The 25607-nt window shown below is 41.4% G+C and overlaps 1 protein-coding gene across 5 annotated transcripts in view; it reads right to left on the reverse strand.

Annotated features, from left to right (window-relative positions):
• Nucleotides 1-25607, reverse strand: part of KIAA0319 (KIAA0319 ortholog) — a 99601-nt gene that overhangs the window by 32596 nt on the left and 41398 nt on the right. For all 5 annotated transcript variants that reach the window (XM_037518932.2, XM_054698349.1, XM_037518933.2 and 2 more), the window contains 7 exons: nucleotides 17942-18134; nucleotides 14399-14497; nucleotides 11520-11617; nucleotides 10225-10312; nucleotides 8900-8992; nucleotides 6243-6375; nucleotides 1-229 (listed from right to left, as the gene is read on the reverse strand). In XM_037518932.2, coding sequence (XP_037374829.1) covers nucleotides 1-229; nucleotides 6243-6375; nucleotides 8900-8992; nucleotides 10225-10312; nucleotides 11520-11617; nucleotides 14399-14497; nucleotides 17942-18134 — 933 coding nt within the window. The remainder of the gene's footprint in view (nucleotides 230-6242; nucleotides 6376-8899; nucleotides 8993-10224; nucleotides 10313-11519; nucleotides 11618-14398; nucleotides 14498-17941; nucleotides 18135-25607) is intronic.

Below are 25607 nucleotides of genomic sequence, written 5' to 3' on the forward strand. Positions count from 1 at the left end.
CTGCATGGCCACCTCTTTGCTCTCACTCCCAGGCCCCAGGGACCACTTATAGAGAACAATCTGGTGATCATCACTGCTCTGGTTTCCGTTCAAAGTGATAGAGTTTTGGGGCAATGTTATGGTCCGATTTGGTCCTGCATTGGCTACCGGGGGCTGATCCACAGCACCGTTGACTCTTAGGGCTGCAACTGTGGAGTTAGTGGCTCCATCCGTGTCTGTAACCGTCAATCTACAAGAAGGAAGGGAACTCATTACACAGAGAAATATGCGTAGGGGTAAGTTGTTAATTTATCTGCTCTTTTCGTAGTTCTCAGAACAACTCAGAAGAGATACAGATAGGATTTCGAGGGTAAAGCTGAGGAAGGAACAGAGACTTGAGATATTTTTTGTTATGTGTGTTGCTGTTGCTTTATTTTATTTTTGCAAGTAGTATATTCACATGACACAGTTTTATCTTAAATAGGTTTCTGAATAATCTTTGAGATGTTGAATGAAGAAACAATCTTCAGCCAACACAGAAGTCTCTTGCTAATAACTGGCACTAAGAATATCTCTGGTTCAACTCCTGCTCTCAGGCCTGAGCATGTAGAGACAGGAAATCACTCATGATGTTTCAGCTTCACTGCTTTGGGAATTTTTGATTCTCTTCTAGAGATCTTCATATAATTATGTTCGCAGGACACTCCTTGCAAAGCAGCATAAGTTAGATGATTTCTAAGGTTTCTCCTAGGACTAAGGATTAGGCACTTTCAAATATAAGTGAACATTTCACCCATACAAACAAACAACAAAGAGCCCAGCATTGACCCTCATCCAGCAAACTCCTGTCTGATGTGGTCATTGGATCAGTAAAATAAAGTCACTTCATCCTTCTGGGGCAAAGATGTTAGTTTGGAGATGAATGCTAAACATGTATAATCAGGAATATGAGAATGAAGTTACAGAAAGACCACAAGTCTTATTTGTAGGGACGAAAACAGGGTACTCTATCCTCTGGGCTTCCTTCCACACCATCCCACATACTCCGCACTACCAAGATCCAAACTCCACTTCTGACTCTCATAGAAAACTGAACACTAAGGTCCTTCTTCCTCAACCAGGCAGAGCCGGAACACATTCTGGGCCCACAAGGTAATCTCTTCCTGGTAAACTAGGCAGAAACCTGCCACATCAGACAGTCAGGAGTAGTTAAATAAAATGGAATCAAAAGCACCTTATACAGTGACATTTTACTATATTTATTGAATTCTATCCCAATAAATAAAGCACTATAGAAAGACATCTGATAAAAACCTCTTTGAAATCCCTTTAGACTTTCATGTCATAAAGTTCCCATGAATGGACCCTAGCAAAGTCTTCAGATGACAAGTAGACAGTAATTTGGCAACATGTATCAAAATGTCTTAAAAACATACATGCTTCTCGGTCTCCCCGGTGGCACAGCAGTTGAGCACTGGGTTACGAAGCTACCCGCAGCCTCTGCGGCACCGGTTCGATCCCCGGCTGCTCGCAGGCCCCCGGAGGAGGGTCTCACATGGCGCGCAGACCTCTCCTGCCGCCCGCTGCTCCCCTCAGCAGTGTACTTCGTCTATCTGCCCATTCTGTTCCCCACTCTGGCTCTGGTGAATTCTCTCACCCTCCCGCGCTTCTGACTGTACCCAGTGCTTGTATAAATAAATAAATCTTTTAAAAAAATGTAAAAAAAGAAAAAAAAAGAACTTTAAAAAAAAAAAAAGAACAGGCTAGACAATAAATAATACTGGGACAATTATTAATTATCCAAATGGAAAAATAAAATTATATCTAACCATAGTAGATACACAATTAATTCTGCATGGAAAAAAAATTTAATTGTAAAAGGCAAAACTTAAAATGTAGAGTACACGATAGCTTTTTTATCTAAGTAGAAAACAAATATTTTAAACATATGATTGTTTAGCAAAGCAACTGTGAACATAAATACCAAATAGCTAAAGGCATTTCTAAATAAAAGAATTATGAGTTACTTAATCTTCTTCTGTCTGCTGAAACATATATTCTGGTGCTTATTTTTATGGCTAACAAGTATCACGAGAGGTTGGGAGATGATTAGGTTATAAAGGTAGAACCCTGCTGCATGGGATCAGTGCCGTCGTGAAAGAGACGCCAGAGAGGTCCTTTGCCCCTCTACCAGGTAAGCACATGGGAGAAAATGCCATCTATGAACAAGAAGTGTGCCCTCACCAGACATGAGTCTGTAGATACCTTGATCTTGGACTCCCAACCTCCAGAACTATGATGAAGAAATTTCTTTTGTTTAAGATTTATTTATTTATGCACACAAGAACTGGGGTACAGGCCAGAGGTGCAGGGGGGTGAGAGGATTCACCAGAGACAGGGTGGGGAGCAGAACAGGCAGACTGACTGAAATACATTGCTGAGGGGAGCAGCAGGAGAGGCAGAAGTCTTCTGTGCCATGTGGGTAGCTCCCTGGCTGGCCAGGGATCAAACTTGTGCTGCAGAGGCTGCAGATAGCATTACAGCACTGTGCTTAACCCCTTGAGCCACCAAGGAGGTCCTGATAAATAAATTTCTGTCATTTATAAGCCACCCAGTCAATGGCATTTTTGTATAGTAACCCAAATATTAAGATAGTGTATAAATATCTTTTTGAGTCCCTGCAAGCAATTCTTTTGGGTATATACCTAAAAGTGAAATTGCAGGTATGGTAATTCTATGTTTAATTTTTTTTCTAAAGATTTATTTATACATACAAGAACTGGGGTATAAGCCAGAGGTGCGGGGGTGAGAGGATTCACCAGAGAGAGTGGAGAGCAGAACAGGCAGACTGACGAAATACACTGCTGAGGGGAGCAGCGGGCGAGGCAGGAGAGGTCTGCTGCGCCATGTGGGTTTCTCCCTGGCCAGCTAGGAGATCGAACTCATGCTGCTGTGGCTGGCAATAGCTTATTAGCATTGTCTTTAACCCCTGGGCCACCAGGGAGGACCGATGCTTAATTTTTTTGAAAAATTGCCAAACTCTTTTCCACAGCAGCTGCACCATTTTATATTTCTACCAGCAGCACACAAGTATTCCCATTCTCCATATCCTTGCCACCACTTTTTATTTCCCACTTCTTAAAACAATAACCACCCTAATCAACATGAAATGATGTATACTGATTTTTAAACTAAGATTTCAAATAAACCCAAACAGAGGCTTTGCAACATGTATAAAATCTAAGGTACTTTAGAGTACCTCTGTGGACCTTTCAGTCAAAGATGAATCCAGCAAATGCCTGAGAATTTCTTAGCCGGGCCAGATTCAAGAGTATTCATGAAGACATATCTATGTGCAGCTTCTCTGAACTCATCAGATACCTAAAAGGGCATATGAGACCTTAAACATATAATATTCAAAAATGTGTGGGAAGCAGCTAAGCAGTACTTAGAGGAAAATTTTAGCTTTAAAAGCTCTATTACCTTTTAAGGAAGATCTAATGGGAATAACCTCAGATTCTACTCTAAGCCGTGAAAAGAAGAACAAAGTAAATTGAAGTTTTCAACAATATCTAAAATCAATCATAGATCATTCCTTTTAAATAAAAGCTTGAATGACAAATAAAGAAAGAAAGGAAGAAAAAAGAATTACAATATCCTACAGACATCGAAAGGAAAACATGAAAATACTATAAACAATTTCATGCCAACAAATTTGACAATTTAGATGGACAGATGTCTTTAAAAATTTAATTTACCAAAAACTGCTGCAAGAAAAAACCTGCATGGCCATACATCTATTAAAGAAATTGAATTCATTAACAGAAAGAGAACCCCAGGTCCAGAGGATTTTATCAGTTAAGTCTATCAAACATTCAAAGATTTATTCACAGATGTTTTAGAGAATAGACCCAACTTGTTTTATTAGGCCTGGATTATCCTCATACTAAAATTCATACAAAAACATGGATGAAAGGTAGAGGAAGAGGCATAAACTTTACCTTTCATAAAGATAAACATAAAATCCTTACCAAAATATTATCAAGTTGAATCCAATACTATATACAAAAAATTTCATGACCAAATAGGATTTATCACATGAATCAATGTTGATTTAATAAAAATTCCACTCAATACCTAAAAATAATTCAAAATAGATCATAGATCTAAATAAACCTATAATTATAAAACTTCTAGAAAAAATACAAGAAAATCTTTGTAATCTTGGAATAGGCAAAGGTTACTGAGATATAAGAAACATAAAAATATGTAACATAAAAGAAAACACAGATAAAGAACTTTTGTTCTTTGAAAAATACCATGAAGAAAATAAAAAGGCAAGTCACATACTGTGAAGAAATATCTACAACACATATATCAATTAAAGAACTTGTTTCAGAACCCAGAAATAACTAAATAAGAGGAAAAAAAATGCAAGTGTTTAAATGAAAAAAGAGCTGAATACTTATCTCAAAGAGAACGTATATGGATGTCAATAAACAACCGAAAATATGCTTCATATCATTTGAAATGAGGAATATTGAAATGAAAACCATAGGAAACACTGCAAACCAGACAAATTAGTTAAAAATTTAAAAACTGACTACATCAATGTCGGTAAGGATATGGAAATTGGAACTCTCATACACGGAAGATAGGAATATAACTTACGTATATCCACTTTGGGAAAGACTTTACACGACCTAGCCTTTCTACTTCTGGGCATTTAGCCTAGAAAAATGAAAATATATGTCCACACAAAGACTCGTATACAGATGTTCTGGCAGTTTTATTTGTAATAGTCGAAAGTATTCACAACCCAAATGTCCATACTAGATGAAAGGATAGATTGTGGTATATCTATATAGTGGAATAGTAATCAGCCGTGAAAAAGGAACAAACTATTGATACAGACAGTAATAAGGATGAATCTCCAAAACATTTTCTGAATGAAAGAACTCTTGCAAAAAGGAGGACATACTGTACAATTTCATTTAAATAAAATTCTAGAAAGTACACAAATAATTTAAAGTTACAGAAAGTTTTTCAGTGGTTGCCTAAGGACAGGAATGGATGAAATGAACCAGAAGGGGGCATGAGAAAAGGTGGAGGGAGGTTGATGGAAATACTTATTAATTGTGATGATGGCCTCAGAGATATCAAAACTCACAAACCTCTATACTTTACATATACAGTTTATTATACTTCAGTTTTACCTTTAAAAGCTTTAAAATGATGCAGAAACTCTCCCACTACTCTGCCTCACTTTGACTCTTAAGACACAAATATTCTTGGATCTCCCCTGGTGGTACAGGTGGTTGAGGGCAGCGCTGAGAAGCTGTGGCAGCCTCTGCAGCGCCAGTTTGATCCCTGCCGGCCTGCGAGGGTCCCACATGGCACAGCAGACCTCTCCTGTCTCGCCCGCTGCTCCCCTCAGCAGTGTGTTTCAGTCAGTCTGCCTGTTCTGTTCCCCACTCTGTCTCTGGTGAATCCTCTCACCCTCCCTCGCACCTGGCCTGTACCCTGGTTCTAGATTAAATAAATCTTCAGAAAAAAAAAAAATAAGACACAAATATTCTTTCATGTAATTCAACACAGTCAAAAGATGCTATTCCCATCCTAGTCCTGAAAACCAAGACCAAATGTATCCCATAAACAGGCACTTATAATTCATGTCAATTGATGAATTAATGTCTAAAGTGGCTGCCAACCAAAATCCCCAAATAAAAGCGAATCTAGGCCTCCCTGGTGGCGCAAGGGGTTAAGCACAGCACTGTGAAGCTATTCGCTGCCTCTGCAGCACAAGTTCGATCCCCGGCCAGGGAGATGCCCACATGGCACAGCAGACCTCTCCTGTCTCGCCCACTGCTCCCCTCAGCAGTGTATTTCAGTCAGTCTGCCTGTTCTGTTCCCCACTCTGTCTCTGGTGAATCCTCTCACCCCTGCACCTCCAGCCTGTACCCCAGCTCTTGTATGCATAAATAAAGAAATCTTTAAAAAAAAGAAAAGTGGACCTCCTCTGGTAGTGCAGCGGTTGAGCGTTGGGCTGCGAGGCTGCCCACAGCCTCTGCATTGCCGGTTCGTTCCCCGGCCACCCGCGAGGGTCCCACAAAAAAAAAAAAAGAAAAAAAGAAAAAAAAGAAAACCAAATTTGCCTTGCCTCTCAATCAAAATGAAAAGCAGCAGTTATACAAGCATCAATTTGAGGAAATATTCAAAATACAAGTTGTGGAAAGCACAATGAAGGAGGGGAAACCACTTACCTGAAAGTGTAGTTACCAGGAACAAGGTCAGACAAATGTAATACAGGGGAGTCAGCTGAGAACGTCTCCTCTCTGGTGGGCCCGTCAATTTCTTCCCAGTGATAACTCACTATCTCAGTATCATCTGTACTTTCTAGGAAGATTAAAAAACTTATGAGAACTGAAATGAAATGCAAGAATGTGAAAACATAATGTTTGTAGTTTATATTATTGCATGTTTAAACTTGCTTTTCTATGAAATTATATAAATGCATAGATTTCAATGGAAGGAGGGTAATTTTTCTCATACTCTAATCATCAGCAGCATTTTTCTCCTGGATTTCCACCAGACTTGAGTGAGGTTTTTCCCACTCAGTTGTGTACTTAAAAAGCACAGCAGGGGGCCTCCCTGGTGGTGCAAGAGCTTAAGCACAGCACTATGAAACTATCTGCAGCCACTGCAGTGAGTTCCATCCCCTGGCAGGCCAGGGAGCTACCCACATGGCGCTGCAGACCTCTCCTGTCTCTCCTGATGCTCCCCTCAGCAGTGTATTTCAGTAGATCCGCCTGTTTCTGTTCCTCACTCTGTCTCTGGTGAATCCTCTCAACCCCACCCCCGCACCTCTGGCCTGTACCCCAGCCCTTGTATGCATAAATAAATAAATCTTTTAAAAAAAAAAACAAAAAACACAGCAACAGGGCATTTGCTTTCAAAAAACAAGAGTCAGCCAAGTGAAGCACATTGAAATGCTACTTCTACTCACCTCAACTACAGCATATGATAGCCTACTGGTAATTATGAGTAGGTATTTGACAGATTCATACAATGCAGAGATGTTTACAATTTATAAAACACCTTATATTATCTTAATCATTAAGGTGTAAATCCAGAAGAAGGCATTAGCACCCTGTAAAAATTTCCCATTTCTATTTTAAAAGAGAGCAATAAAATGTGCTCTACAGAATCACAGAAACCTGGGCCTAGAAGGGAGTTCGTTTCCTTTAATCCATTTAAGGAAAGAACAACGCGTGGGGAGGATTAATAATCCTGAACCATTTCCTGTACCCAACTGAATCAAAATGCAATGGGTTTTCTCATATAAATATTTTATTTATTTTAAAATATCTTTATTCAAAATATGCATTATCTTCATGTTAAGGGGAAAACTGGACATGTTTGACTAGATACAAATTATTATGTTAATATGATCTCTGTATATCTATAGACTTGCATGACAGAACAGCATTAGTGGCTGTCAAGTTCTCTACCCCCAACAACCAAGGCAAATACTCTTCACTCTACAGAATTTGTTTGCTATTAGCCTTGTGACTAAATGCACAATCTAAACACTAGTTACAGGGTTATTGTTTTGTTGTTTTTTTTTTAATAATTTTATTCTTTTTAAAGATTTATTTATTTATGCATAAAAGAGCTGGGGCACAGGCCAGAGATGTGGGTGGTGAGAGGATCCACCAGAGACAGAGTGGGGAGCAGAACAGGCAGCCTGACTGAAACACACTGCTGAGAGGAGCAGCAGGTGAGACGGGAGAGGTCTACTGCACCATGTGGGTAGCCCCCTGGTTGGCTGGGGATCGAACTAGTGCTGCAGAGGCTTCTGATTGCTTCATAGTGAGGTGCTTAATCCCTGGCACCACCAAGGAGGCCCTACAGGGTTATTGTTGAACGTATTTTGTCAAATATATATGTACATCCATAAACCTACATATTAATATACTGTCAAACACAAAATAGGATTCAGTGGAGTCTCAGTTGCATGGACACCTATAATTATACCAGGGCCCCTGCCACCTCCAGAAGGAATGGAGTCTTAATTAAATTAACAAAAGATTCTCATACTCACAGAAGGCAATCCTTCCAATATCTGTTCAAAGTGATTTTCAGGGGCCTCCCTTGTGGCACAAGGGGTTAAGACACAACCTATGAAGCTATCAGCAGCCACTGCAAAATAAGTTTGATCCCCAGCCAGGAAGCTACCCACATGGTGCAGCAGACCTCTCCTGACTCACCTGCTGCTCCCCTCAGCAGTGTATTTCAGTCAGTCTGCCTGTTCTGTTCCCCACCCTGTCTCTGGTGAATCCTCTCACCCCCCACACCTCTGGCCTATACCCCAGTTCTCGTATGCATAAATAAATAAATCTTTTCAAAAAAATTTTAAAAATAAAAAGGGGCCTCCCCTGGTGGCGCAGCGGTTGAGCGCTGGGCTGCGAAGCTGCCTGCAGCCTCTCCAGCACCAGTTCGATCCCCGGCCGCCGGTAAGGGTCCCACATGGCACGCAGACCTCTCCTGCTGCCCGCTGCTCCCTTCAGCAGTGTATTTTGTCAGTCTGTCTGTTCTGCTCCCACTCTGGCTCTGGTGAATTCTCTCACCCTCCCGCACTTCTGACTGTACCCAGTGCTTGTATAAATAAATAAATAAATCTTAAAAAAAAATACAAATAAAAAGTTTTCATACACAAATGAGACATAACTAAGGGACAGTGAGCCTGAGATAGAGAAATTATGAAGGAACCAAAGACTTTTAAGGACAACGCTAAAGGGGGAGCTGCTCCTCTCTCTGTGTGTAGGTCCTCAGGTCCTTCCCACCTTGACAGAGAGCACCCATTAACCCTCATGGGGGGAGGGGCAAAAACACCCTTGAAGGATCACAGGATACACACGGCTGCCGTCGATGCGGGTTGACGTCAAAGGCAAAGTGAGCTCCTGTATCTGGGGAGAAGCTACTGCTCTGGGCGGCAGATTGGCTCTTCTGGCTATGACAGAAAAAAAAGGACACTGGTGAGTTCACTTTTCACAGGCACCTCTCATCACCCCATAAAATCATCTACTTTTTAAAAATTGGTAAAAATCATCTTGGCCAGCTGGTGTTTATCCCACAGTCCTCCACTACGAGACTGCTTTTTAAAGTCTTGGACCTTCCCATACATCTTCAGAACCGGTCTGTGGGTTTGCCTCCTTGTATGTAAGCCCAAGCTCCATAAGCACATGTAATAAGAATCAAGGGTTTAGTCAGAGAATGAAACTGCAAAAAAGGAGCAACAAAGTGTTGCTTTAGCTCCCATGATCAAATGGATCTGAAATCTTTCACTGAAGGCACCACCCCCCACCACCATGTTTTAGCTATAATAATAATCACACAAACTGTGCAAAAGGTAGAGCTGTCAGCCCCTCAGGTAAAGGTGGAGTTGGCACAGAGGTGGCACCTGAATGGTGCAGGCTGTGCTCACAGTCTGCCTGAGGGGGGAAGAGGCTCAACGCCAGCCCATGTTCTGCTGACTGAGCCAGGGCTGTGCCCACCTGGCTGGAAGCCACCTATTTCTAACTCCACAAGTGCACTGACTGACGGGCAGGTGGTGGCTTGAATGCCCTGGGCATACATTTTCCTGACTCCTCAGCGGCAAGTTTGTGAAATGCCCCTTCATCTAAGGTAAAGGTGAGTCAGGGGAATGGATGAGAAGAGTACATGCAGCAGCTGTCACAGAGAAGGCTAAGGGACAATTAGCTACAACTCAGGAACAGCAGGCAATAGCCTTATAACCCTGAACAGCAGTGTCAGGTGAGTACTTCAGACTTAGACAGGAAGCAGGCAAAAAACATAACCCTTATATATTTTCTCTGCAATAGCACCTAAAGTTAAAAATTAAAAATATAGGGCCTCCCCAGTGGTGCAATGGGTTAAAATGCAAACTATGAGGCTATCCACAACCACTACAGCACGAGTCGATCCCCGGCCAGGGAGCTACCCACATGGTGCAGCAGACCTCTCTCCTGACTAGACTGCTGCTCCCCTCCGCAGTGTATTTCGGTCAATCTACCTGTTCTGTTCCCTCCTCTCTCTGGTGAATCATTTCCCATGTCTCACACCTCTGGCCTATACCCCACCTCTTGTATGCATAAATAAATCTTAAAAAAAATTAAAAATATATTACTATGTCATTCAGGCAACAAGATTGAGATATGAGGCCATTCCTTTATACAGGCTTACCTGGCCTCACCGTGACATTTACAAATCCTTCTCCAAAGGCATTTTCACTAGAAACTGCTACTTTGAAGGCGTAAAGTCCTACTGACAACTGCAAGGGAAAGAAAAGGTGCACAAGTTAACACACAAGAGACATGATGAGTCCACTGCCCAGAAAAGTCTTAAACATCCCCAAAGCTAGCACAGAGAAAGTCAGCATAAAGGGGCTCAGGGATTCTCATTTGGATCTGTGAAGACAATGCCAGAGATTTGCAGCTGTACTCTAGATTACTGAAGATCCCCTGGAAAAGCATTTAGATTAATTACACAGATCCATGACCTTGACAGAGGCTTAAATGAGTTGGACTGGTCAAGGATGACCCCTCTAACTTACATGTATGGGAATCATGCATTTCCACCAAGCAGTTCTGGTAAGTCAGCTCTCCGTGGTCTGGGTACCCCACTTTGAGAGACAGTCATAAGTGACAAGGGGGCATGCAAGTTTGTGTTGCACTATTAGCCGTATAGTCTCAGGAGAGAAAGACAACACCACCATCCTGTGGGAAGTCATTTCTCTAGTGGCTAAGTCATTTTATTTATCCTGTAGGCCAAGATGAGAGTATATTCCTTCGTGCGAGCTGATGACATGTTGGAGCAATATTTGACAGTCACTTGTGAACTGAAATGGCATTATTGGCAGTTCTAGAAATGTGCTTGATTAAGAAGTGGCCTCTGGGCCTCCCTTGGTGGCACAGGCGGTTGAGCACCGCACTGTGAAGCTATCCTCAGCCTCTGCAGTGCCGGTTTGATCCTGGCCGGCCGGCCGGTGAGGGTCCCACATGGCGCGGCAGACCTCTCCTATCTCGCCCGCTGCTCCACTCAGCAGTGTATTTCGTCAGTCTGCCTGTTCTGTTCCCCACTCTGTCTCTGGTGAATCCTCTCACCTTCCTGCACATCTGGCCTTTACCCCGTTCTTGCATAAAAATAAATAAATCTTAAAAAAAAAAAAAAGTGGCCTCTAACATGGCAGAGAGCAAGAGAGAGAAAACAGACTTTTCAAGTCCCCCCTCACCACAGGGACCGCTGAGCAACCAGCTTCTTTTCCCTGAGCTACAATGTTGGAGAAAGCAAATCAAATTAAAAAAAGCTATCATCAAATCCCTCTTATTTACCCATTTGCCTGCCTGCTTATGTGGCTGAAGCTTCACTCACTTATATCCTTTTAATTTTTTCCATAAGAGGGACTTCTGGGTTTGATAGCTAAGAGGAAGTTAAGTGAATTCCGTGGTGTTAAACCCAAGCATTCTCTGGTTACTTACTTGAGAAAGATTAAGACTTTGCATGTGCATTTGTTGTAGTTCACCTTGGTAGTCTACAGGCTGGCTTATTAAACTCCATTCATAGCTGTAGGTTGTTTCTGAGAGCAAAACAGAAATTGGAGAAGTTATGAATTGAGAGGTTATACATATATACATAATATATATAAAATACTGGGCAGAGGGAAAGAGATGATTGCCTTAATTCATCAATAGGGAATACTTTAGAAATACTAACTTCAATTTTCAACTATCGTCCAACTAAGGAATAACAAGTTTTCTCTATTAAATTAACATAAAATTTCTTTTTTATTATAAAAACTTATAGCTTACAGGAAATTGAGAAAAATATAGAAAGTTTAAAAAAAAAAAATCTCTCTAATCTTACTGTTAGCATTTGGTGACTTTCCTTCCAAGGTGCTTTATCTGACTACACACATATATATTAAATACAGTATAATCCATTGTTGTTTTCCTTTCAATAAAATACAAGGAAATTTCAATTCAATTAATCTGTTTCAGGGGTTGAAATATACACAAATGGATTAAAAATCTCCCAGTATTAAAATGATGCTGTCTTCCTTCTTGACACAAGTTGTTAAAATATGAGGTAGCTCAGCTGAAAGATTAAAAATGCAAACACCAAATATTATAATCTCTATTTACATTTTAACCGATTTGTGTTAGGGCAAAGATGAAATGATCAGAACAAGAAATATTCAAGCACCTTAAGAATGAATATAACTCATGTCAAAAAAACTAGCAACAGGGCCTCCCTGGTGGCGCAGCGGTTGAGCGCTGGGTTGCGAAGCTGCCCGCAGCCTCTGTGGCGCCGGTTCAATCCTCGGCTGCTCCCCGGCCACTGGAGGAGGGTCCCACATGGCGCACAGACCTCTCCTGCCGCCCGCTGCTCCCCTCAGCAGTGTACTTCGGTCCTTCTGCCTGTTCTGCTCCCCGCTCTGGCTCTGGTGAATTCTCTCACCCTCCCACGCTTCTGACTGTACCCAGTGCTTGTATAAATAAATAAATAAATAAATAAATAAATAAATAAATCTAAAAAAAATAACCTAGCAACAACAAATGTTGGCGAGGATGTGGTAAAAAAGAAACTCTCCCACATTGCTGGTGGGAGTGCAAACTGGTCCAACCACTTTGGAAAGCTGTCTGGGGGTTCCTCAGTCTACTAAAAATGGAGCTACCAAACGACCCAGCAATTCCACTCCTGGGGATCTACCCAAAGGACACAAAAAAATATTGATTGAAAAGAACACCTGTACCCCTATGTTTACTGCAGCACTATTTACAATAGGTAAAACCTGGAAACAACCCAAATGCCCAAAATAGATGACTGGATCAAGAAGATGTGGTACATATACACAATGGAATATTATTCGGCAATCAAAAAAGATAAACTCATGCCATTTGCAGCAAACTGGATGGAGCTAGAAGGAACTATGCTCAGTGAAATAAGTCAGAAGGAAAAAGAAAATTATCAGATGGTTTTACTTATAGGAGGAATATAGGGAAACCAAATGAGACATCAGAGGAAATAAATAATAACAATACAAAACAAAACAAAAACAAACAGCTAATTATAAACCAGAGACATCCTGCAGGGGAGGAGGCGGGAGAGGGATCAGAGGGAGGGAGGGAGGAGCCCAGGGGACTGAGGTGATGGTGCACAGGTGTGTTGATGAAGGAAATTCTATGGGGACTACACCTGAGGGGGTAAAAAAAGCAAACATTGTTTAAAAATGAACAATAATGTAAAATATATATAAATAAAAAATGAAAGAATGAATATACTTTAAGAAAATGTATTTGAAGGTCACAGGGTAGGTCATGTTGGCTGAATAGCAGAGCACAGACAAATAGAAGAAAGAGCATTTTGAATATATTTTTTTAAGATTTATTTTTTTATTTATACAATAGTTGGGGTACAGGCCAGAGACATGTGAGGGTGGGAGGATTCACCAGAGACAGAGTGGGGAGCAGAACAGGCAAACGACAGAAAGCACTGCTGAGGGGAGCAGCGGGCAAGACAGGATAGGTCTGTGCTGTGGGAATCTCCCTGGAGGGCCGGGAATTGAAACCATGCTGCAGTGGCTGCAGACAGCTTCACAGCGCGGGGCTCAACCCGCTGCACCACCAGGAAGGCCCTTTTTTGAACATGTTTTGAACAGCTGGGTGAAATATCCTAAGAACCTGAGAACTCTGTCAGCAACAGAGTCTGCAAACAAACCTTTGGACATGGCCACCTCTCTCTACACCAGTGCCTCCTAGGGTTATCACAGGTCAAATTCTGGGATGTAGAAACCGCTCCTGCTCTAACACATGGCTCTGCTTTGCATCATCAGAAATTTATGCCTTTATATCTGGCCCAGTAAAAGGATACATACTATATTTAATTTTTTATTCTTGATTTGGACTTACAGCGGTGGTCTTAAATAGTATAAACACATGTTGATTCTCAACGATGAACATCTGATATATAGTGTTACAATGCAAAGTTAATTTAAGAAAAAAAATTCCTATATTTATCCCATTTTAAATTATCTCAACAAATGTTAATGCTTATTATCGTCAATGTGCTGTCATTCATGCTAGCATCTCAACTTGTGACATCATACAGTGTTATGAAAATGAATCAATGCTGTAAATAACCTGCAGAGACCTGTTAAGAACTACCCAGCTACCCCTCAGCAGTGTATTTCAGTCAGTCTGCCTGTTCTGTTCCCGGTTCTGTCTCTGGTGAATCCTCTTACCCCCCACACCTCTGGCCTGTACCCCAGTTCTTGCAGGCATGAATAAATCAATCTTTAAAAAAAAAAAAAAAAAAGAACTACCCAGCTAGAGGTCACACAAGAAAGAAAAGTTCTTACCTGCAGGTGGTGCTGGCACAACAAAAGCCTTCAGTTCAACTTCATTTTCTGGTAAGGTGATTATTAAGTTATCTCCAGCAGACACCAGGAGTTTTTTCACTAAAAATTCATTTGAAATAGTACATTCTGTTACATATTATAATGATGTTATATTGCTGCACCAAAATAGATTTGTTTTTAGTAGCCATAAAATAGCATATTTTTGGAATAGTTCTTCATATGATTTTATCCAAAACACCTTTCATCCAGCTCATGGATGAACTAAGACTATATGATACCGAAGAATACACTTTGTAAAAGAAAAAGAAAAATACCGGATGGTCTCACTCATAGCAGGAATCTAGAAAACTTAAATAAGGGATCAGGAAAAAGAATAACTATAAGAAAGTGAAAATCAAAATCAACAAAAAACTATGAACCAGAGACACTTTTTGGGGGGTGGGGGCCGGGAGGGGAGGGATTGGGGTCAGAATGGGGCATGTGCAGTTGTATGGGGGAATATAAAAATAAAATTTATTATTTAATAAAAAAAAAAAAAGAATACACTTTGTAAATTTAAAACCATCTAATGAATCGGCACTGCGAAGAAAACAGTGATTCGGACTGACTTAGCAAGGTGTTGAGTTCAACAGCTGTGCCAAACAGGTAGGGGTTGGGTCTATTTTTTCTCATGTTACCAGCTTTTCTTGACTCCCTGGAGTACACTATTTTTGTCACAAAAAGATTGAGTGTAATCATAAATGTTTCTGTATCTTTAGTCACACTCCGCTCTGTTCTTCTGAGAGTAACCTCATGAATTATTGCTAATGGCCTGGCTCTTGGAAGTTTTCCAAGAGAAAATCCAGAAAACCTCAATAGAAAAAGGCTATTTTAACTCAAGCAGTGGGAATATTCAGTCTTATCAAAAGCACTTATCCCCTAAATCAGCATTCAGAACGATGCTTCTTCACTTTCTCTATCACCAGGATTATAATGACATATTCAATCGGCTTGACTCAACTGAACATTCATTTCACTTGTAAAATACAATTGAGATATGTCAAGATATGACAGAGAGAAAAGCAAAGATTAAAAAAAAAAAGCTGAGTGCTCTCTAGAGATCTCAGCCGTGTAGAGATGTTGCAGGAACATGAGGCTCCTTGAAATCCACTCCTTTGCCTCAGCCCTGAGGCCCTCAAGTGTCTTCCAGAAACAGCTGCAGAGAATTCACTGACTACTCTGGTTCCTCCTTCCCATCACTTTCACTGACTCGTTGCACTGCAAGTCAGCAGAAGTGGACCTAAAAGAGACATTAGTCCAAACATATCACTTCACAGAGGAGGACACTGAGCCCATTTACTTAATTTAAATGTATTTAGTTCTGGGCCTCCCCTGGTGGCGCAGCAGTTGAGCACTGGGCTGTGAAGCTGCCCACAGCCTCTGCAGCGAGGGTCCCACATGGCACGCAGACCTCTCCTGCCCCACCCGCTGCTCCCCTCAGCAGTGTGTTTCGTCATTCTGCCTGTTCTGTTCCCCGCTCTGGCTCTGGTGAATTCTCTCACCCTCCTGCGCTTCTGACTATACCGTGCTCGTATAAATAAATAAATAAATCTTTAAAATAAAAATGTATTTAGTTCTACAAACACTTACATACTAGATCAAAGTGCCCTGGCACTGTTCCAAGTGCTTTAAGTGCATCAATTCTTTCAATCCTCTAACAGTTTTTTGCAATCATACCACTGGAATCCAAGGATTCAAATTCCCAGGCCAGTTTCCTTTTCAATACAGTCACTCATCATAAAAGGACATTTTGGCCAATGACAAGATGTGTACAGAGGTGGTCCCAATGTGTAATCTCGGTGTGCAGCAGGCTGTGCTGCTAGTTTTGTGTAAGACACTCTATGACGTTCACACATCAATGGAAGCAAATCCCTCCAAACATATTACAGCATATGATTAGTCTACATAGCTTCTTCTATCATTATCTATGGAATCTCGGCATGAAGTAAATAAACCTGGCAGAGAGGGTTAGCCAGTAAGTACATTAACTACAGAGAGCCTCAGGAAACAAGACAAAGCCTCTAGTAATTTCTTTATCGGTAAATCTAATGGGGGCTTCCCAATCCTCACCCTGACCTGAGCAACACAGGGCCCTTTCCTGACTTCTTGGGGCTCTGACTTCTTCTTGGGACTCTGTGTTCTCTTGCCTTTACTCAGTACATGCTCCCTCTTTCTCTACCATCTCTCGGGCACAGCACTCAGCCAGCTCCATAGGCTCCTTAATATAAAGACACCTACAAATTCCATCCTCCAGGCCTCTCCCCGACTCACCCCACTAGTCTCCCCCAATGGTCTCCCAGGCCCCCAAGTCATCAGTCTTCACCGCTGCACTGAAGACCCCCCTTCAGTCCAACTGCACTTCTAGTTTTAGTTGTATATGTCCCTATATCTGTAGGCCTTTTACCTTCATATTGACATTTCATCACTCAGCAAATTCTCATCATTCCACCATCCCCTTCCCTTCATCTCTCTTGAATCTGTTTCCTTCTCTCCATCCCTGCAACCACTTGCTACAGTCTTTTAATCCATGTTCTTTTCACTCCATACTATTTCCTAGATACACATCATCCAATATAACACAAATTCCTTAGCATAGAATACAGGATCCTTTGAAATTGCTGTTTTCCATTCCAGATTCATATAGATATTCACAGGTTTAGCTCCAGCCATACCAAACACCCTACAGTCCTCAAAAATGTCACACACAATTTGTGCTTCTATTCTCTTGCACAGAGAATGAATGAGAGATGGGAAATGCTGACCAACTGGCAGTTGGTCAGCGATCAGCAAATATAATTATCGTTATTACACATGTTGCTGCCTTGACTTAAACAACATACCAAGCCCACTTTAGTTGGCTTACTCTGCCCGGGCTTAATTGGGTCTGAAAAGACTTCCTTACCTCCCCAAGTGGAGCAGATGGAGTACCCCTCCTCTGGCCCCATAGCAACCCCTCACAATGCTTGCCACACTGTATCAAAACATCTCTATACCTGTCTGTCTTCCCATTTGGACTACAGAGTCATTACACATGTTTTTGTTTTTTTTTTTAATAGATTCTTTTTTTTTTTTTTTTTAGATTTATTTATACAAGCACTGGGTACAGTCAGAAGCGTGGGAGGGTGAGAGAATTCACCAGAGCCAGAGCAGGGAGCAGAACAGGCAGAAGGACCGAAGTACACTGCTGAGGGGAGCAGCGGGCTTGGCAGGAGAGGTCTGTGTACCATGTGGGACCCTCCTCCGGTGGCCGGGGAGCAGCCGGGGATCAAACCGGCGCTGCGGAGGCTGCGGGCAGCTTCGCAACCCAGTGCTCAACCGCTGCTCCACCAGGGAGGCCCTACACATCTTTTTAGTACCAGTAGGTAGCACCATTTCTGGCACAAATACAGATGTGCCTGGAATGAATGAGTAAACTTTAAAAGCTGTCACTATTTCTCCCATTGCACGTTTGTTTGTTTGTTTGTTTGTTTGTTTGTTTGTTTGTTTGTTTGTTTGAAAAGTTACCTGTCCTGGGAGCAGTGGTAGGAGATACAGGCTGATCAGCTAGAGGGGACTCAGTGGGTTCGATGCTGGTGGGAAGGGTCGGGATGCTGGCCTCCGGATTCCACGGGGTGACTGTGAGAACTGGCTTTTTCTCCACGGTGACTGCGCTGAACTCCAGGCTGGCTGGAGAAGGATTATGGGAAGGCATTAGAACCTAGGAGATAAATTACATGGATAAGGTGATGTGAAAGGGGGAAAAAAGGTTGAATTCTTTAAGTACTAGTGTCACTGACCTTTTTCATAAATGAGATTCGGTAGCCTCTGAAATACCATGTCTACTAATCACAAAACTCTAGAATTCTGGTCATCTCTTTCAAGTATTCTCTGTTAGCTATCAATATGGAAGGTAAATGAAGGTTGGACAATCATTATACATGAACACACACATTCAAGAACATTCACAGCCAGGAGAGAGAAAATAATCACGGTAGCAATGCACCTTATCAGCAAGGTAATAATTGAAGAAAACCAGATAATTTGACAGTAAGTTGGCGTCTAGAGTAAATGATCTCTACTATCCATTGCATACAAACTACAACCAAAATTTTAGTCAAAGAGAGCCAGACTAAAAACCAGGATGCAATTAAAAAGGCAGAGCTGGGCTTCCTTGGTGGCGCAAGGGGTTAAGCACCGCACTATGAAGCAATTTGCAGCCTCTGCAGCACGAGTTCAATCCCCAGCCGGCCGGGGAGCAACCCACATGGCGCAGCAGATCTCTCCTGACTCACCCGCTGCTCCCCTCAGCAGTGTACTTCAGTCAATCTGCCTGTTCTGTTCCCCACTCTGTCTCTGGTGAATCTTCTCACACACACATCCCCACCCCTGGCATCTCTGGCCTGTACCCCAGCTCTTGTATGCATAAATAAATAAATCTTTAAAAAAATAAATAAATAAAAAATTAAAAGGCAGAGCTAAGGCCTCCCCTGGTGGCACAGTGGTTGAGCGCTCGTTGCGAGGCTGCCCACAGCCTCTGCAGCGCTGGTTCGATCCACGGCCACCGGCGAGGGTCCCACAAAAAAAAAAAAGGCAGAGCTAACATGGAATCAAACAATTATAAACTGAGATACACAGATCCAGGCAGAAAATCTAAAACATGCCCCCTCCACTACCACCACCCAGGGACAAAATCAGATATTTTCTTTATGGGAGGCAAAAAAGGAAAACGAGGTAAGTGGTTGAAGAAAAGAGTTGAATCTCTCTGCCCACCTGTTTCTATGCAAGTGCCTCTCTTTTTCCTTTCTCCTTTTTCTAATAAACCTGTCCTTTTACAATGTAAAAAAAGAAAATAATTGATTAGTTTTAACAAGCTTAAACTATCCTTGACTATACAGAATTGGCTACTAGCTCTCTAGAAAGGATGACAAGGGTACTGACTGACTATCATCTAAAAATGCATAATCATAGGTTCTCAGATAATTATTTGCTTGATGGTTTCTTGAAACAAATGCTTCTGGCCCAGTTCAAAGGTTTTTGACCCAGTGCAAGGAAACAGGTGATGCAATTTCTCTGTAATTGCTCCCTGGTTCCATTTTAAAATGGCTTCACAGATGTCACCTTGTCACAAGAGTTAGCCAACTTAAAGTCTTAAAACTAAATATTATGCGCCAGAGGGAAACATCTTATCATATGATAATAAAACGCTCCTCAGAGCCTCATCTGCCTATGATTTTTTACTGTGATTCAGAGAAGTAAAATTCAAACGTAGATGATCAGGAGACCCAGAGGAGAAATGTGCAGTGAGAAGCCACAGAATGAAAAGCTATAACTCAAATGTAAAGCAGAGAGGGGGCCACTGGTATTTATGAAAAATCCAGTTGCTCTTTTCTGTAGTTGAGAAAACTGAGCGAGGACATGGCAGACAATTAGCGACTGGAGATTGATAACTATGATCACTGCTGAAATCACAGACTATCCACTGAGGTCCTGATACTAACTAGGCAACTGTTGAAACCTTCAGCAATAAATTTCAAGAATGAAAAACAGGCCCCTCCAAGATGATCACAGACAGGCCTCCTTCAAGATTCTCTAAACAGACCTTCCTGAAATGTATCACTTTGATAAGTGGATTATTTTGGAGTGAAGTAAATGTAGGCTCTGCAGGATCCTGAGAAACTTCTACCATTCCCTTAACTAACCTGTAGAATGGAAATTGGGAGTACTACCCAGAAGTAGGATCTTTACCAAAAGTAACCTTTCTATGAGAAAAACCAATTTTATTTTATGTTTAAAGATTTATTTATGCATACAAGAACTGGGGGAACTGAGGTGCAGGCCAGAGGTGTGGGGGGTGAGAGGATTCACCAGAGACAGAGTGGGGAGCAGAACAGGTGGACTGACCAAAATACACTGCTGAGGGGAGCAGCAGGAAATTCAGGAGAGGTCTGCTGCACCATGTGGGTAGCTCCCTGGCCAAAGATCGAACTCGCGCTGCAATGACTGTGGATAGCTTCATAGGTTGCATCTTACCCCCTTGCACCACCAGGGAGGCCCAAGTAAAACCAATTTTATAGCAGGGAAAACGTGTCACTACAGAAGATCTGGTCTTTTCATCATGTGAGTCTCTCTCCTTGAACGCTTGGTTCCCATCCCATTCCTTAGCTCAGGATAGATACCCTCATTACTTTAGAATTACATCCACGTAGGTTCTCCATGTATGTGTAACTAAATTTGTTCTTTTCTCCTTCTAATCTTTTTGATGTTCATCTGATTGCTCAACTAGCCACAGAACTCAGAGTGGGCAGAGGTAAATTTCCTCTCTGCCCCTATGGAAGGAAGGCAAAAAGAAAATGAAACATTAAAATAAAAATATATTGATCAGGGCCTCCCTGGTGGCACAGGGGGTTAAGACACAACCTATGAAGCTGTCCATAGCCACTACAGCATGAGTTCGATCCCCAGTCAGGGAGATACCCACATGGTGCAGCAGACCTCTCCTACCTCGCCCGCTGCTCCCCTCAGCAATGTATTTCAGTTGATCTGCCTGTTCTGTTCCCCACTTTGTCTCTGGTGAATCCTTTCCACCCCCCTCCCCGCATCTTTGCCTGTACCCCAGTTCTTGTATGCATAAATAAATCTTTTAAAAAATGTTGATCAAACTATATTGATCAGATTAAGAGAAATCAAACGATTTCTCATAAATTTAAGGTGCTCCATTTCCTCGAAGTTTCAGGCAATTGGGTTTGTGAAGTCAGTGCTAATACATGAGGCAGTACATTGCCTCAGTGCTAAATGAGAACAGTATGAAATTCAGAATCACCGCAAATCAGAGCTGCAAAATAGATGTTCATAGCATCTTATAGTGGGGTCTGCAAAGTCCTCAGGAGAGACTGGATATTTTTAGTTTTATGGAGTCTTGGAAAGGTACTACCAAGTTGAAATAAAGAATGAAGTCTATAGACAGTGGTCAGAGGAATTAAGGTACCTCTAGAGGATGAAGATGTCAAAGACACCAGAAGATAGCTGAGGGAGAAAGCCCTACTCCTGCTTCCTCTCCAGAACATCGACTTGCTAAGCTAGAGCCACATGCCAATTCCTACAGTCATTATTCAGTTCTCTCTCCACAATCTCTACAGAGAACTCCTTGCTAAGTTATCAGGATGCGGGTTCTTTCATTTTTTTTAAAGATTTAGTTTATTTATTTATGCATACAAGAGCTGGGGTGTAGGCCAGAGGTGCAGAGGGGTGAGAGGATTCACCAGAGACTGGGGTAGAGGCGGGATGAGAGGATTCACCAGAGTCAGAGTAGGGAGCAGAACCGGCGGATCCACTGAAATACACTGCTGAGAGGAGCAGTAGGCGAAACAGGTGATGTCTGTTGCACCATGTGGGTAGCTCCCTGGCTGGGGATGGAACTCATGCTGCAGTGGCTGTGGATAGCTTCACAGTGCTAAGACTTAACCCCTTGTGCCACCAGGGAGGCCTAGGATGGAGGCGTGTTTTACACAACCCACTCAAAGAAGCAACCAGTGTCTCCCATTTCAGTCTTTCCATTTAAAACCTAGTTGGTCAGTAATCTCAAATGGCTCTTCTTTCTTTTTTTTTTAAAAAATATTTATTTATTTAAGCACACAAGGACTCAGGTATAGGTCAGAGGTGCAGGGGGGTGAAAGGATTCACCAAAGACAGAATGGGGAGCAGAATAGGCAGACTGACTATACTGCTAAGGGGAGCAGCAGGCAAAACAGGAAAAGTCTGCTGTGCCATGTGGGTCACCTACCTGATGGCCGGGGGATCAAACTCATGCTGCTGTGCTTAACCCCTTGCGCCACCGAGGAGGCCCTCTTGTTTCTTTCTTTTACTTTTATTTATTTAGAAACAACGTATTTTAGGTGTATTTGCCTAGTCTTGTGCGCTTGAAACAAATCTGAAGGAAACACCATTTTATACGCAATAAATTAATCTTAATTTATGTTATACTGTTTGAATTGTTCCTATTCAGTTACACTGCTTTATGAATAATACAGCCATGAGCAATTCATTTATGTACAAGTCCTCACATGTACGATTAACTTCATTAAACCAGGAGGATATTAGACTGAGGAGGCTCTAATGCCAGGGAGACCTACAAAAGCAAACTAAAATCTAGACCTATAAATGCCGTAGGATTATGAAATCCAAACACTAAGGATAAGCAATCACATACAGCCAGCTAGACTTTAAAGCTAGAGCAATCAATTAATTTCTCTTCTTTGCTTCCACACTTTCTCTTTGCCCTGGCTCCTGGTGGAGTTCTCCTAGCTATTTTTGGTTCAGTGCAGCAAATGTGAAATCAATAAATCGATAAACTCTTAAAATTTTAATATGCCCCAGAAAAGTACTTTGAACAGTACATGTGTTTCTCTTGGTAAGTACTTAGAAGTGGAATTGCTGGGTCACACGCACACTTATACGTAACATTTTGAAGAACTACCACACCGTTTTCTGCAGCACTTGCACCATTCTACTTTCCTACCAGCTCTGTGTGAGAATTCCAATTTATTTTGTTGGTGTTTTTTTTTTAATTCTAACCAAGCGCTAACTTATTTGTTGGAGTTGCATCTTCCCAAAGATAAATGGTACTGAGCATTTCTCATGTGCTTTTCACCATTTTTTTGTTTTCTTTGAAGAAATGTCTAGTCAGATCCTTTGTCCATTTTTAATTGCATTATGTGTCTTATGATTATTAAGTTGTAAGAGCTCTTTACATAGTCTGGATACAACATTCATGATTACTAAACATTTTATCCCATTCCATGGGTTGTCTTCACTGTATTGATGTTGTCATTTAAAGTGTAAAAGTTTTTAATTTTTTTTAATAGATTGATTTATTTATGCATACAAGAACTGGGGTACAGGCCAGAGGTGCAGGGGGCAGGGTGAGAAGACTCACCAGAGACAGAGTGGGGAACAGAACAGGCAGACTGACTGAAATACACTGCTGAGGGGAGCAGTAGGCGAGTCAAGAGAGGCCTGCTATGCCATATGGGTAGCTCCCTGGCTGGCTGAGGATTGAACTTGTGCTGCAGAGGCTTCGGGAAGCTTCACAGTGCTGTGCTTAACCCCTTGCACCACCAGGGAGGGCCCAAAAGTTTTTAATTTTAATGAAGTCATATTTGTCCATTTTTTCTTGTATTGATATACTTTTGATCATATCTAAGAAATTACTGCTTAACCAAGGGTCATAAAGATATACCACTGTATATTTCTTCTAAGTATTTTATAGTTTTAATTACTATATTTAGGTCTTTGATCCTATAGGAGAGGAAAAATAACGTTCTACTACCTTTCAAGGTTCTTCACTGAGATCTTCTATAATAAAAAAGATTAACAGAAGAAAAATGAAAGTTTAATGACATGTACGCTTTTTGCCTATATGGGAGATATCCAGGAAAACTGAGTTACTCTCTGAAATTGACCAAGGTACCTTAAAGACAAAGACCTTGTTATGCAAATTATGTTCAATTTCTCCATTAATATGAACATCTACAAATTTAGAGAGGGAGGCACCCTTACAAAAATTTCCCTTACAAATAAAACTATCTCTTACAAAAGAAAACCTAGAGTGTTTTCAGGGATTTTCCAGCTTCATAGAAATAAGCAGCTTAAAAAACAAAAACAAAACAACTCAAGATAATCCTTGTACCAAAGAAATATATTTTAGATTCACCAATTCAGCTCCCTTTTCGATTCATGATTTTATCTTTTTCTTTTGATAATTACATTTTAACATAACCAAATTCAAAGACTGGAGGAGCCCAAAGGTTTTTAATATAGTTTGATTTGAGTCACTTACAGACATAGAAACAAGAAAGTAAATGACTTGATAGCATGAAAGAAGGTAAACTATGGTAATACTTACATGAGAAAAGAACATGGCTAACCTTTGATATTTCAGTTTATTTTTAATTGGGTTCTCACATTTTTAAGATATTACAAGCACAAAAATTACAAGGGCTTCCCTTCTAACTTCACAGGGGTTAAAGTACAGGGGTGTACTTAACAGCTACCACCAGCCACTGCAACATGAGTTCAATCCTCCACCAGGGAGCTACCCACATGGCACAGCAGACCTCTCCTGATTCGCCTACTGCTCCTCTCAGCAGTGTATTTCGATAGATCTGCCTGTTCTGCTCCCCACTCTGTCCCTGGTGAATCCTCTCATCCTCTGCACCTCTGGCCTACACCCCAATTCTTCTATCCATAAATAAATAAAAATCTTTTTTAAAAAGTTTAAAAATACAGAAAAACAGAAGAAAGTAGAAAAGGCTCTGAAGTTATCAGATAACTTCACCATTTAAACAATGTTCTTAGCAATATTTTATTGTTGAGATTGTAACGCAGAGTCAATTCAATACCATTTTCTTTACTTATTCTAACCTAAGCACTGAAATCTCTAATAATATTTTCCTTTTTTAAATATCTTAATTGGCTGTGTCCCTTTACATTCTGATTTGCCATCTATATCTTGAAATACAAATATTTTTGCCCATGACCTTTACTTTTGTCTCTTCCTTTTCAGCTGCATAACTCCACTAATCAACAGGCTCATCATTCTCATCAAGGTCCAGCATTTCACAAATGAGCAATGTCTGAGTTCTCCAACTGTTCTCTCTAGTGCAATCTCATTCACTATTTCCCTGACCTTCTGCCATGAATACCTTAACCTCCCCTTGCTTTTGGTATGTCTACTCTCCCAAGGATTCCCATTCTTTTTTAACATGTGTTTCTCCTGAAAAGCTCTTATGTTCTCTCCTTGTGAAAAGTTGGCATCTGTGAAGCCATTTTAAAAACTGAGCCGGCGGGGGCCTCCCTGGTGGGCCCAGGGGTTAAAGACAGTGTTACCAAGCTATCGCCAGCCACTGTAGCACGTTTGATCCCTGGCCAGCCTTGAAGCTACCCACATGGCACAGCAGACCTCTCTGGTCTTGCCCGCTGCTCCTCTCAGCAGTGTATTTCAGTCAGTCTGCCTGTTCTGTTCCCCACTCTGTCTCTGGTGGATCCTCCCCCCACACACACACACCTCTGGCCTATACCCCAGTTCTTGTGTGCATAAATAAATAAATAAATCTTTAAAAAAAATCAAGCAAATAATTGTTTGAGAACTGATAATTATTGGCTTTCCGTCTAGTCAGGTCTCTTTTTAGAGAAT

This window comes from Talpa occidentalis, unplaced genomic scaffold (assembly GCF_014898055.3).
Source record: "Talpa occidentalis isolate TD23 unplaced genomic scaffold, MPIMG_talOcc4v2.1 talOcc4.2, whole genome shotgun sequence".
In the NCBI taxonomy this organism is placed as follows: Eukaryota; Metazoa; Chordata; class Mammalia; order Eulipotyphla; family Talpidae; genus Talpa; species Talpa occidentalis.